At 52.0% G+C, this 13,128-nt stretch overlaps 2 protein-coding genes across 2 annotated transcripts; both read left to right on the top strand.

The window, feature by feature from the left end:
• Nucleotides 1-333: 333 nt before the first annotated feature.
• Pcgf1 (polycomb group ring finger 1) lies at nt 334-2,559 on the top strand. The gene is made up of 9 exons (XM_026397444.2): nt 334-452; nt 888-993; nt 1,132-1,284; nt 1,456-1,527; nt 1,613-1,718; nt 1,887-1,920; nt 2,017-2,103; nt 2,229-2,309; nt 2,390-2,559. Exons 1-9 carry the CDS (start codon nt 360-362, stop codon nt 2,435-2,437), a joined length of 780 nt encoding a protein of 259 aa, XP_026253229.1. The 5' UTR covers nt 334-359; the 3' UTR covers nt 2,438-2,559.
• Nucleotides 2,560-8,707: 6,148 nt separating this feature from the next.
• On the top strand, nt 8,708-10,341 carry Lbx2 (ladybird homeobox 2). Its single transcript, XM_026397474.1, has 2 exons — nt 8,708-8,903; nt 9,944-10,341. The coding sequence occupies exons 1-2, from the start codon at nt 8,708-8,710 to the stop codon at nt 10,339-10,341; spliced, it is 594 nt and encodes a 197-aa protein (XP_026253259.1).
• Nucleotides 10,342-13,128: the final 2,787 nt, after the last annotated feature.

Below are 13,128 nucleotides of genomic sequence, written 5' to 3'. Positions count from 1 at the left end.
GGAGACTGACGTGCCTGAGCGGTAGCTGGCGGTGATCGCCAGGCCTTTTGGGGTAGGAAGGGGCAGTCTTTGGCAGGCTCCAAAAGTTAGTCCTGAGGTCGGGTAGAATCTACTTTGATGGCTCCTACAGGAGGTGGAAGTGATAGGACCCTTCCCCACACACACCCCCACTCCCTAATTATGGATTGAGGAGGGGGAGGGGCCAGCGGGGCTCAGGTGAGCACTCGGGGGAGTAAGAGACGTGGGCGGGGCCTTGCAGAGAAAGAGCGAATCCGAAAAGACCTAGGCCCTCGTTGCCTGGAGACAAGTCCCGCCCCGCAGGCGGCACCGGAAGTGGCAGGCCAGGATCAGCCTTTAAGATGGCGTCTCCTCAGGGGGGCCAGATTGCGATCGCGATGAGGCTTCGGAACCAGCTCCAGTCAGTGTACAAGATGGACCCGCTACGGAACGAGGTGCAGGGGCGGCAGGGTTACTGCTGTGGTCGGCTAGCGGTGCGAACTGGGGCGGGCTAGAGGACGGGCGGTGGCTGGCCAGAAGCCCAATGCGCTTGCGCAGAGACAGGGTTCCCGGTGCGCAGGCGCGATTGCAATCGGGTTGCCAAACTCAGAGCTAGAACGCCTGCGCATTGTGCAGCCAACACCGTGTAGTCTCCCCTGGGAAAGGAGGGTCTGGCGAGTCTATGTGAAGAGACCCCTGCTGTGCGCGGAGCCCTCTGCTGGGCGGAGGCGGATTGCCAGCCCCTGGAATTTAATCCTCTGCTGATAGCGGAGGGTGTGGGGCTGGTCTGGAGTCTGATGAAAGACACGACCCCCAAGCTGGGAAGGCGCACGAGGTGGGGTGGGCTGGGGTGAGGAATGGATAATAGGTGACGGAGGGTGTGTCCGCAGGAGGAGGTCCGAGTGAAGATCAAAGACCTGAATGAGCATATCGTTTGCTGTCTGTGCGCTGGCTACTTCGTGGATGCCACCACCATCACTGAGTGTCTTCATACTTGTGAGTGCCCTAAATCCTACCTGATTCTTCCAGGCTCAAGCCCTCACCAAGCAGACCATGAGCTTCTGTGCCTCCTGCCCCACCCATCCCACGTATTGGGTTCCCAGGGAGTTTGAAAGTCTGCTTTTCTCTTCGCAGTCTGCAAAAGTTGCATCGTGAAGTACCTGCAAACCAGCAAGTACTGCCCCATGTGCAACATCAAGATTCACGAGACACAGCCACTGCTCAACCTCAAACTGGACCGGGTCATGCAGGACATCGTATACAAGCTAGTGCCTGGCTTGCAAGATAGTGAGTAATCAAATTGACTTTGAGAGGCTTCTTGAGATCTAATGAATGCTGGGTGACAGCTTGAGGTGACAAGGGTTTTGATGGGAATTATGTAGGTTTTAAAAATGCCAACAGCCAAAGGAACAAAGAAGGAGGACTAACAGTTTACTCCCATACTTCACACCCTCCTAGGTGAAGAGAAACGAATTCGGGAATTCTACCAGTCTCGAGGCTTGGACAGGGTCACTCAGCCCAGTGGGGAAGGTATGTCCCTGGTAGCAGGAGGGTAAAGCTAAGCCCCCAGAGAAAAGAAGGATATGGAACCTCCTCAGTACCTTATTTTTCTCAGAGCCAGCCCTCAGCAACCTTGGCCTCCCCTTCAGCAGCTTCGACCACTCCAAAGCCCACTACTATCGCTATGATGAGCAGCTAAGCCTATGCTTGGAGCGACTAAGGTGAGGAGCAGTTCAGAAGTTGTGTGAAATGATAGTGCCCAGAGCAGGGGAGTGGAGAGGCCAAGCAGTAAGGGAATGTCTGTGTACTTTAAGAGTATGCAGGGTGGCTCTTGGTATAGGAAGGAAGGAAAGATGGAGGCTCCCTAACCTGTGTTTTTCCCCCCCCAGTTCTGGCAAAGACAAGAATAAAAGTGTTCTGCAGGTGAGATGGGTTGAAGGGAGGGTTCATCTAAGAAGATTCAACTTCCTGTGGCCCCTCCTTAAGCACTTTGTCTTCCCCTCCCCTCCCTGTCCTTAGAATAAGTATGTCAGATGTTCTGTTAGAGCTGAGGTACGCCATCTCCGGAGGGTCCTTTGTCACCGCTTGATGCTAAATCCACAGCACGTAAGTAATCCCACAGTAGTTTAATTTCCTTTTATGAAGAAGAAGGAGTTAAGAAAGGACAGACAAAGTCTAGGGTACACCAGGGTAGTTCTAGACCAAAGAGGAGAATTCCATTTGCCTCTTAGGTACAGCTCCTTTTTGACAATGAAGTTCTCCCCGATCACATGACAATGAAACAGATATGGCTCTCCCGCTGGTTCGGCAAGGTAAGCCAGGCAAAGGTGGGCTGGGGCCCTTCATATAATAAACTGTCCACTGACTACTTCTTCCCCCTTTCTTTCCTTAGCCATCCCCTTTGCTTTTACAATACAGTGTGAAAGAGAAGAGGAGGTAGGGGCCAAGCCCCAACCCCATCCCTTACCCCTTCCCTTCCCAGATATTTATGTGAAATTAACTGTGGCTTTATTTTTTGAAATAAAAGCTTTAAAAAAGCATCTTTCTTCTTCCTGCCACACACTCAGGCTTTGTCCTGTGTCCTGCTTCCCTCAAAAATCCTCAAAAGTTTTACTCTAAAGACAGGCCTCTCCTCTACTGTGAAGGGCCCTCAATGTCTTGCCAAAGGAGAAGGGGATAAGGCCCTATAGTGAAACTTAGAAACTGAGCCAACTGAAACCCACCCATACCAGCTCCTTTTGGTGAATGGAGTGCTTTCTGGGAGCAGCTCTCACTGTCCTTGTATGCTGCAGCATGTGATGCAGAGTGGAGGTGTCCTAATTGAGTATGGGGAGAGGAGGGCTAGGGTTCAATAGTGTCTGCTGAAGAAGAGTGATATGTTAAAGAAACATTCAAAGAATTGCACTCTGGTTCTATAACCTGAGTAATAGGAAGAGAAAGAAGGAAGGAATCTGAAAAACAGTTGAGACCTGTGTGTTGGCACATGCCTATAATCCCAGCTACTTGGGAGGCTGAGGCAGGAGGATTGTAAATCCCAGGTCAGCTTCGGCAATTTAGTGAGACCCTCTTCCAAAATAAAATATTTTGTAAGAGCTGAAATGACTCAGTAGTAGAATACACCTGGGTTCAATTCCCGGTACTGCAAAGAACAACCAAACAAAAACAAAAGAAATTGGGTAGAGGTGGCAGGGATACAGTTGGAAGCTTGGCTTATAGGTTTCCTGCGGTGGGAAGAAGGAAGTGGCTAAGTGAAGCCAGGGTAGGGAAAATTGAGAAAAGCTGGCTGATGTAGAGAACACTGGCAACTTCAAAGAACAAGAGGAGTTTGGCATGATCCCAGCAGGTCAGGAGGCTGAGGCAGGAGGATCACGAGTTCACAGCCAACCTCAGCAGTGGCAAGGCACTATGCAACTTGGTGAGACCCTGTCTCTAAATAAAATACAACACAAGGCTGGGGATATGGCTCAATGGTTGAGTGCTTCAGAGTTCAATCCCCAGTACCCACCCCCTGCCAAAAAAAAAAAAGAAGAAGAAGAAGAAGAAGAAGAAGAACAAAAACAAGAAAGAAGCAGCAAGGCCCAAGCTCCACAGAGTGTTTGGGCAGATGTCCCTTGTCTGTATAAGTCTGGACATGCACTCTGGGCACTGGCAATAAACTCAGCCAATGTTCTTTTTCTATGGGCCTCTAAAAGGGATAGCAACTGGGACGGGCACAGAGGCCAAAGCAAAGACTTCCTGAAGGAAGCAAAGGGGGCTGCTTCTGAGTCTGGAACAGTGGGATGGAACAAGAAGCTTAAATGTCAGGAGATGGAGAGTGGAAAGAGATTGGAAAGCCTAAATCTCATTCTGGCACTGACCTATTTCTGACTCCACTAAGTTTGACTTTAAGGGGGTGGCTGTGCATACCTGTTGAGAACCAAAGACACTGCACTTTGGTGAGTGAAGGCCAGATGGCAGAGGACACAGGTGAAAGCCTGGTTACAGAGGGCTGTCTGAACTGGGTAAGAAAACTGGAGACTTAACTCTGGGTGGGGAAAACCTGAGGTCACTTCTAGAACTCCCCTCCCCTTACCATAATCTGTGCTTTCTAGAAACCTCTAACACTGGGTGTGGATGAAGAGTGTGCCATCAAGGGGAAGGCAAGCATAGAAACGTTGAAGGTGCTCAGAAAGAGAGCCTAGTGCATGGGGCAGGGGACAGGCACCTGAGTCGGAACACTGCAGAACTACCTGGGTACAATCCCATCCTGACCCAGGTCTCCAAGATTACTAAAGCTTCCCCTGTTTCTGGGTCTCATGCCTGGAATGCCCACCTCACACACACCTTCCGGTGCACTGCTCACCTCCAGCAAATTCTTCCCGATCCAGAATCAGCTTCTAATGCCTTTGAGGCAGCCTCAAAAACATCTGGAGATTTGGGATTAATGATATCCCAGCCCCGCCCCGCTTCCCTTCCTTCCACATTTAAACTCTGCCGGCGCCACAGGAGCTCGAGGCACCCAGGCTGTTACCAAAGAGTTCATGAGCAAACTGGTATTTCCTAGGGTGACTGGTTTGGAGGAGGAGGGGCGGCGGGGAATAAGAAAGAAAGAACACTCCAGGGGACATTTTGCGTCCGGTAGCTGCGGGAGTTGGGGAGCAGTCTGACTAGCCCAATGATAGCCCTCCAGTTGGGTTTGGAGCTTGGGGATGTAAAGGTGGGACCGAAGATAAGATCTAAGCATGAAGCCTAAAATGAGGTCTTTAATGACACGTGGCCTAGAGGCTAAGGAGCTGCTAAAGGCGCTCTCACACCCGTCCCAGGGACGGAGCGTTTGCAGAGGCTGGGCCCAGCTCCGCGCGGCAGCCTTGGTTTTGTCTGTCAGCGTAGTAGTGGCGGCAGCTGCGGTGCTTCTCCCACGGTACCTGATGTTGACAATCTGCAGGCTTTGCGTAGCTCGCCCCAGGGGCCTGTGGATCCATTTCCCCTTCCCACTCTGCCGCCGGGATTACTTGGGTCTCGATCGGTGCCAGGGTTGGCGAATCACTTACACTGTTCTCTTGGGCTCCGCGACTCTGAAAGCACTGGAGCGCAGCGATCTTTCAATTTCAAAAGAGATGCGGCGGCAGGGCCGCCTCGGCTTTTCAGTGCTGCGAATAGGACCGTCAGTCCTGCCTGCGGGGCCGAACCCGCCCTTACCCCTGCCTACCTTTTTCGCAGCTATTTCCGCTGCTTGCTTTCAGCCCGAGGAATTGAAACCCCCTTTCGCACAGAAGGGACACTTTGGTCCCTCTCCCGGACTGGCCAGTCTCCCCCAGGAATTTAAGGGGGGCGGGGGCGAGGAAAAGAACTTTCCTAGAACAATGAGGGAAAGAGAGTCTGAGTGTGCAGCCACTCGTTTCACATAGCCGCACACACTTGGGATGGCGGTGGGTGCATGCAGAGCTCTTTGCCAGCAAGCGAACGGGGCCAGAAAGCCTCACAGACCCGCCGCCCCACAAATAACGAAAGCAAAATTTAAGTCTGATCGGGCGACTCGGCAGTAATTTTTTTCTGAAAGAGAATATCCCAGAAGTTTGCGAAACGGTGCGATACACCGCTCCACCTTCCTTGCCTGAATATTCCTTCGTAAAATCCCACTGTCCTTTCACTCCGATTCAATAATTTTCCCTAAACACAGAGAGGAGGAAGGCAAGCACATTTCTAAGAGTGTTCTTCCTGTCCACAGCCCCGAGGAGGTTATTCTGGGTGTTCTCAAACCCGCTATACACTCAATTCAGACATATGTGCAGAGCGGGCAATCCTGAGACTAATGGTCCTTTATTGAACAGACCTCAGTAAAGCGGGGGAGGGTAGCGATCTTGGACCCGCCTTGGTGGAGGAATCTTCGGGTGAAGGTTTCGGGAGTGGGACCGGGGGTTGTGCTGGGAACCGAGAATGGGAAATCTGAAAATGGATGAAGAGAGGTGTTTGAAAAGTGTTCTTAAATGGTAATAAGCTGCCTTCTCAAAGGAGTAAAGGTCAGAATGTGAGGATCTCTACAAGGAGAGGGAGTACAAGACCCTGACATGTCTGAAGGGACAATGAGGGGAATCTGAGGAAGTGGAAGATGTGAGAGATTGAAAATGTCTGGGGAAGCAAAACTCTGGGACCTTGCCAGGCTTCAGTGAAGACACAGTTGGTGATTCTCCCAAGAAGGACTTATGGCAGGAAGATTTCACACTGTAGTGGGAGGTATGGCCGGAAGACCAGTGAAATGACTCAGAACCAGGGAGCTTCAGTGCTTTGCAGCTGGGGGGGGGGGAGTCTTTGAGACAGTGGAGTACCCCCTCAAACCCAGAACCAAGGTTTAATCTCTCAATCTCCCTCATTAATCACTCACCCTCCTCCTACCCCCCTCAGCGGATCCAGTTTCTCTCCAGCTTGCGTTCCAGACACTTCACTGGGGAAAAGCCCCCTTCTGTGGCCCCAGGATAGTCTGTACTAGTCCCTGGCCGACCTTAGCTGGGCCTCTGTTGTCCCTGGCATCCTCCTTTTACTAGTCTCCACTTTCCTCACCTCCCCCAGGCTTGTGTCTGGGGATCTCAATCCCATTACCTGAGCCCTGCTGCAGAGAAGAGAAGGTAGGCAGAAGAGATGGAAGGGGAGGGAAGGCAGAAGCCTATCAAGAGAGTCCACACTCCTCACAGACATACAGAAGTAATTGAGAGCAGAGGTCGAGATGGATATAAAAGCCATGTAGTGGATGCATGAGTGAAGGATGCGGTGTCTGCTTGGTGACGTGCCTCGGATGCTGCAGATCAGTTCCCGCTGCCTCCTGGGATCCACTTTAATTGCAGATTAAATGAAACCACAAGGATGGTGCTGAGAGCTGAGGCCTGAAGCAGGAGAATCCCCCCTCCCCTGACTCCCACCATTAATAAGCAATTAACAAGGTCCTGAGGCAGCTCAGCTTTCCACAGTGGCCTAACTGTGCTCTCTGACCTGGCAGTGGCCCATCGGGCCTCAAGTGTGTTGCCCAGGCCAGGCCTCCATGAGGGAACTATGTAAAGGACTGGGTGTTTGGGGGTTGGGAGTGTAGTTGTAGGGAGCCCTTTATAAAGAAGACCCTCACTACCAAGGTACCTTCCTTTTCTTGTCAGAGTCCTTGGCCTAGGTGCTGAGGATCCCAGCCCTTTATGGCTAAGCCCCACTTGCAGGCTTTACCTGCCCCAGGGAATAAACAGGTAGACAGAGGGACATTGCAAAACTGGTAGAAGATTCAGAAAAAAAAAAAAAGAAGAAGAAGAAGAAGAAGAAGAAGATTCAGAGGTCTACAGGGAAGGTGACATAATGAACAGTCTAGGTCAGATGTGTCTGGTTCTTCATGGCACTGCCCAAGAACAAACACCCCTGCCCCCACATACCCACACATACACAAAACCAGGAAAAACATTAATTTCTGACTGCTCTGGCAGCAGATCAGCATGTTCTCTGTCTTTGGACTATGAAGCCTCCAGCTATCTGAGATGGAATATAGGAAAGAAACCCAAACCTTGCCAAGACTCCACTACTGGGACTGGGACTGGGACTGGGACTGGGACTGTGCAGTCCCTTAGCTGCCTTTCTGTGAAGGAGGGTGGTTGTTTGTTGCTGTATGAGCCCAGGACCAGACTAAATGTGGAAGAGAAGAGAAATAGGACACTGAAAAAATAGGAATAAATAGACTAGGCCTCAGAATTTGTGCTTGGATTGGCTGGGGTGCTATCTCACCATCTGATGGGTCCAAGAAGTCTGCCCTTCAAATCAGACTTCCATTGAGAGTGACTCCATCCTGGTCACCCCCTCCCCCAATTGTTCATCTGGGCTATTTCTGAGCCTCTACAGGCTAAAGAAAACACATCTGAACTATAGAAATTTAATAAAATGACAAAGATCCACTGATAGACCAATAGAGGAGGTCTTCAGTGGAGACCAGTAAATACTGGCAAAGACCGCTCCTGAGTAGCACCGGCTGAAGGCAGGAGTTGCCAGGTCTCTCCAGAGGCTCAAGACTCCCCCAGCTTTTCCATGTATTTTGACTTAGTCTGGGCCTCTAAACCATGGTAGGGTCCACTCACCTGCCCTTGTTTCCTTGTGACACCCCCACTATTGCAGTCGCTCTGCCTGTCCCATGTCTGGAGTCCCTGACCCCTTGTGCCTTACTAATCACTTTCAGCCTCCAGGATCATTTTAAGAGCATTTACCAGGGATTGGTGGCGATGAAGGGTGCCAGGTTAGAAGACTGAGTTCAGGGATCCTCGTCCGTGAAACTTTGCAAATTCCCAGCTGTTGGGGTCCTGGAAAGCAATTTTTATCGCTCACAAGTTTATGAGCCAGAGCGGCGCCTAGGCGCGGAGTCGGCAGCATACAAAGTTTAGGGGACTAGGCCCAGTTTTAGTGCACACGCGACTGCGCCCCACAGCGCAGAGATCCACGGCGGCCCTAGTCGGGCTGGTTCTTCTGCCTACTTATCTCCGCGCCTCTCCTCACTGTAGATATAAGGCTGCTGGGACATCTACCCGCTCCAGACCCGCTGGGGCCCTGGGGAGAGAGGGTGGGGGCGCAGAAGGAGGGGCACCTGGTTGAAGCTGAAGCCCAGCGCCGGGGGCGGGTCCGAGTCAGGGGGCCCGGATTGGGAGCCAGTGCTGGGGCCCTGGTGACTGCCGAGCCAAGCGCAGCGGGTGGCGGGACCACCATAACCCAGAGGGCCATGAACTCCGAACGCCAGCCCCGAATACCCTTCAGCATCGCAGACATTCTAGGCCCTCGCATGGTCCCCCGAGCACCCACTGCGCCACAGCTTCCAGAATCCTGCCCGGATCCGACGTCGCCGCTGTGCGCCCTGGAGGAGCTGACCAGTAAAACTTTCCGCGGACTTGACGGGCGCGCTTCACAGCCCTTTGAAGGTATAACGCACGCGGGCAAGGTCTTGGACCCCAACTTGACTGTCTCTTCATTTCTCTTTTCCTGGTTCTTGGTTTCAAACCTTCGTCTCATCCCGGCCGGGTCACCCTAATCGGCGCCTGCCCTCAGTCCGTGCGTCAGGATTCGAATCCCCGGCTTCCGCCTCTCCTCCGTTAGTTCCCCAGACTTTGTGGCTGCTTCAGGAAGCCACCAGCAAAAGGCCAGGCTGTCCAGAATTGAGCGACCCGTTGGTCGGTTCGCAGTAGGCGGGGTAATCTCGACAGAGAAAGGCCGGAGAGTAGGAGACAAAAGGCTCGAGTCGCAGGCTGTAAACTAATGAGCCAGGGCTTGGACGAGGCAGAAGCGCCGGGAGGCGACACTTGGGTCTCTCCAGGAGACCAAGCTCTGCTCCAAGTCACTCTCTTCATGAGGGGGAGCAAAGAGCCAAAGGTCTTTGGCGTGGCCTTGGGGGCGGGACACCGCACTCCGACTTTCCTGGCTTTCTGTACTCCCATTATCAAACTTTGGGGCTCTCAGAGAAGGCGGTGGTATCACTGAAAAACTAAGTGTAAGCTGAGTGCCCTACACGACTCAGGAGTTTAAGGAAGGGCATGATCTAGGTCCTGTTACCTTCACCAGCCCGGGTCAGGCACCACTGCTCTGACCTACCTCTGGTGTCACCCCAAATCTGCTAGCCCACAACCTGGGGCTACAAAAGGCTTCCAAGGCTGTACTTCAGGCGGCCTGATCCTACACCAGAATTTCTAGGGCCTGTCTCACCCTCTTTCCAGCCCCCTTCCTCCCTCACAAGCCCTCAGTGTTCAGCCTCTGGTAACTCCAGTGGCATGCTGCGCTTTGCTCCCCACACCCCTCCTCAACCTGACCTCCGCAGTATTTGGTAAGTACCGCGGTACTGGTCCCCATCTTTCCTGGCTCCCTCTCTCTCGCCCACCTACTGGACTGATCTCACTCCCAGCTTTTTCTCCAAGGATACAACCTAATTCCCGCCGGCCTGAGACTGATCCCCGCCCTATCCCTGCAGGCAGGGCCGCTCCAGACGCCTTGGGCCCGGCCCCTGCCGGCCGCAGACGACGCAAGTCACGGACAGCCTTCACTGCGCAGCAGGTGCTGGAGCTGGAGAGGCGGTTCGTCTTCCAAAAGTACTTGGCACCTTCAGAGCGCGACGGACTGGCTGCGCGACTCGGCCTGGCCAACGCACAGGTTGTTACTTGGTTTCAAAACCGCCGTGCCAAGCTTAAGCGCGATGTGGAGGAGATGCGCGCGGACGTGGCCTCGCTACGCACATTGTCCCCAGGAGTCTTGTGCAGCCTGGCGCTGCCTCAGGATTCTCAAAGCCCTGGCCCCAACTCCAGCCCCTACTCTGTTGGGCCTAACTCCGGGTCCCACCTATCAGACGAAGAAATACAGGTGGATGATTGAAGGCAAACCCGATAACAGCCCTGAACTCTGGAGCCCCGGACTCCTCCCTTCCGCACTCTTTGTCCTGTCTGGGTTCCCGGGTGGAGGGAGGAGGTCCACCTGGGCCTGTCTGGCCCACAATCCAGGCGCCCATCTTTTCCATTGTTGAGAATAAAGTCGAGGCTTTGCTGCAAGATGCCTCAGTCCCGGCGCCCAGAGCCAATAACAGCAAAATCTGCTGGTTATTGGGGAAATATGGTGCGGACACCGTGTATAGCGCTTGAAACTTGATGTTTCTTTCAACTCTGGTGGCAACCCTATCGGGTAGGTGTGTGATTAGGCCCATTTTACAAAAGAATCCTGAGGTCAGGATTCGTTCTTCAGAGCTGATGCTTGTCACTCTGCCTAGGAGACACTGGGTGGGAAGAAGAAAGTGGGTAGGACTTGGGCTGTGGCTTGGGCCAGCACACCCCTCACCATGCTCCTACAGGCTATGTTTTGTGGCAGGACTCTAGGAGGCCTCTCTGTTCTGCAGAGGGAGACTGGCACCTCCTGTGCCAGAAATGTTCTTAGCACCACCAGGTCTCAAGAGGGTGGGAAAGCCTGGCCCCAGGCAGGACTTGGAGTAGCCCGGCTTGCAGGGTGGGAAATCCAGTCTAGCTGCAATACTGACATTTTGTGTGTGTGTGTGTGTGTGTAGTTGAGATTATTTATTTATATGTAGTGCTGAGGATGGAACCCAGTGCCTCACACATGCTAGGCGAGTGCTCCCTGGGTTACAATCCCAGCCCACTGCTGACATTGGTGTGCTGGGGATTGAACCCAGGGCCTTGTGCATGTGAGGCAAGCACTCTACTAATTGAGCTATATCCCCAGCCCCCAATGCTGACATTTTTGACACTCATTTATTCTGTTGGCTATTAAGCACCCTCCTGCAGGATGATGGGGGAAGGGAGGAGAAAACTCTATTAGCTGCAGGGCTTCCCCACCCTTGGCCATCCCAGCCAACCTTCAGGAGACCATGCTTAGGCTCTTTCCAGCTTTCCCTCAGTCGACCCGACCTCCTCAGATCCTCCCTGTGCTTAACACAGGTAGCCAGGGTGTTAGGCCTCAGTTGCAGGTGGAGGGCCAACAAGTTTTTCCAGGAAGGGTAAACAGGCTGGAAGGCAGGAGGAGACCTGGCATTTTCAGAAATAACTATCCCTTATTGAGCCATTCCAAGTGCTTTGCGTGGATTAATCCTCACAATGACCTCAGGGACAGAGGGTTTTGTTTTCATTTTAAGGATAAAGAGACTGAATCACAGAAGCTTAAGGGAGCTTGGCCAGGTCATGCAATTTGTAAATGATCAGGTGGAGCTAACTAACCTTTGTGCTTGTCTGACTCAGGAGCACATGCTTTCAGCAACTACAGCTACTGTCCCTGTAAAGAGGACAAGGTCTAATGGGAAGAAGCAAAGAACTTACAAAAACAGGAGAGCAGAAAGGGCCAAAGTTGGGAATGTAGGCATTGTACCTTAGAGCATGGTTCCAGGAGGTTCTAGAGACCCTAGAGCAATGTTTAGGGTAGGCTAATATGGCTATATGTGCATGATGGATCAGACTGATAGAGACTGGAAGAAAGCAGTACATCTCTGGCCACTGCAGAAGGTAAGAAGATAGAGAATTCAGGGCTAGACTTATGGGCGAGGATGAGGAGGTGGTCACAGAAGAGGAATCAGTATGATTGCCCCAGTGACCAAGGACTGTAGGAGTTAGTGACAACCTTACAAACCTGTACAACTGGGTGGTGGTGGGGGGAATGGCATCATGGACAGAAAAAATGACCACTGCTATATTGCTAAGAAACATTCTCTGCAGCTGTGTCGTCCCCTCAATATATATATACACAACACATATACCACCCCTGGTTCCCCTTCCTCCCTTATTCCTTTCATCACTTTCTAAAGACTGTCCCTCTGGAAACTTTCTAGCCCATGACCAACCCTTCTTGGTTTGCCCAGCACTTTCCCAGTCTTCACATTGCAAGACCCATACCCAGAAAAATCAGCATGGTTGGTTACCCACTTTCCAGTCCTGACTACTTGGAATTTACGCTGCTGAGTCAGAAAACTATCAATCAGGAGTGGTGTGTATAGGGCACAGTGGGGCAACTTGTCAGGGTCCTGTGGCTCTTGGCTTAAAGATTCAAGTCTTTAAAAGGTTAAGAGAGCTGGGAAGAAACACTTGCAAACAAAAGCAAGAAGCTAGCCCAGTTTAAAGGTTAAAATCCCACACAGTAGTGGGTGACCATGCTTTGAGGGGCTGGGAGCCTCAGAAGTACCTACATCTCCCTCCCCAACCCAAAACAGGAAAGCTAGATGGACAGACTTCTTAAGGCATCACTGCAATATAATTACCCTTTAAACAAAAACAACTATCCTTCCCCCCACCCCCCTACCACCTGCCAACTCCCGAGGGAAAAGCCAAGGAATCCCAAGGCAAATAAGGTTTCTTAATTCCAGCAATGCCAGTGCTGCCACTTCTTCTACTCAAGCCTTGGATAACAAAACTCAGACCTGTCCCACCAAAATGGCCTCTGAATGGATGTCTGCTCCCTAAGCCCTAGAACAGTGTGCATCACAATCATCTGGCAGGCATATTGAATCACAAATTGCTGGCCCCCACTCCTATGGTTTCCAGTTTGATTTGGAAGGCCTAGCTTGGGGTCTGCAAATTTGTATTTGCCACAAGTTCTTGAATAATACTGATGCTGCTGGTCCAAAGACCATACTTGGAGACCCACAGTCCTAGGAACTCTGGGTTTTAT

This window comes from Urocitellus parryii, chromosome 12, assembly GCF_045843805.1.
Source record: "Urocitellus parryii isolate mUroPar1 chromosome 12, mUroPar1.hap1, whole genome shotgun sequence".
In the NCBI taxonomy this organism is placed as follows: Eukaryota; Metazoa; Chordata; class Mammalia; order Rodentia; family Sciuridae; genus Urocitellus; species Urocitellus parryii.
The sequence above is the reverse complement of the archived record's forward strand: the minus strand, read 5'-3'. Positions and strand labels throughout refer to the sequence as shown.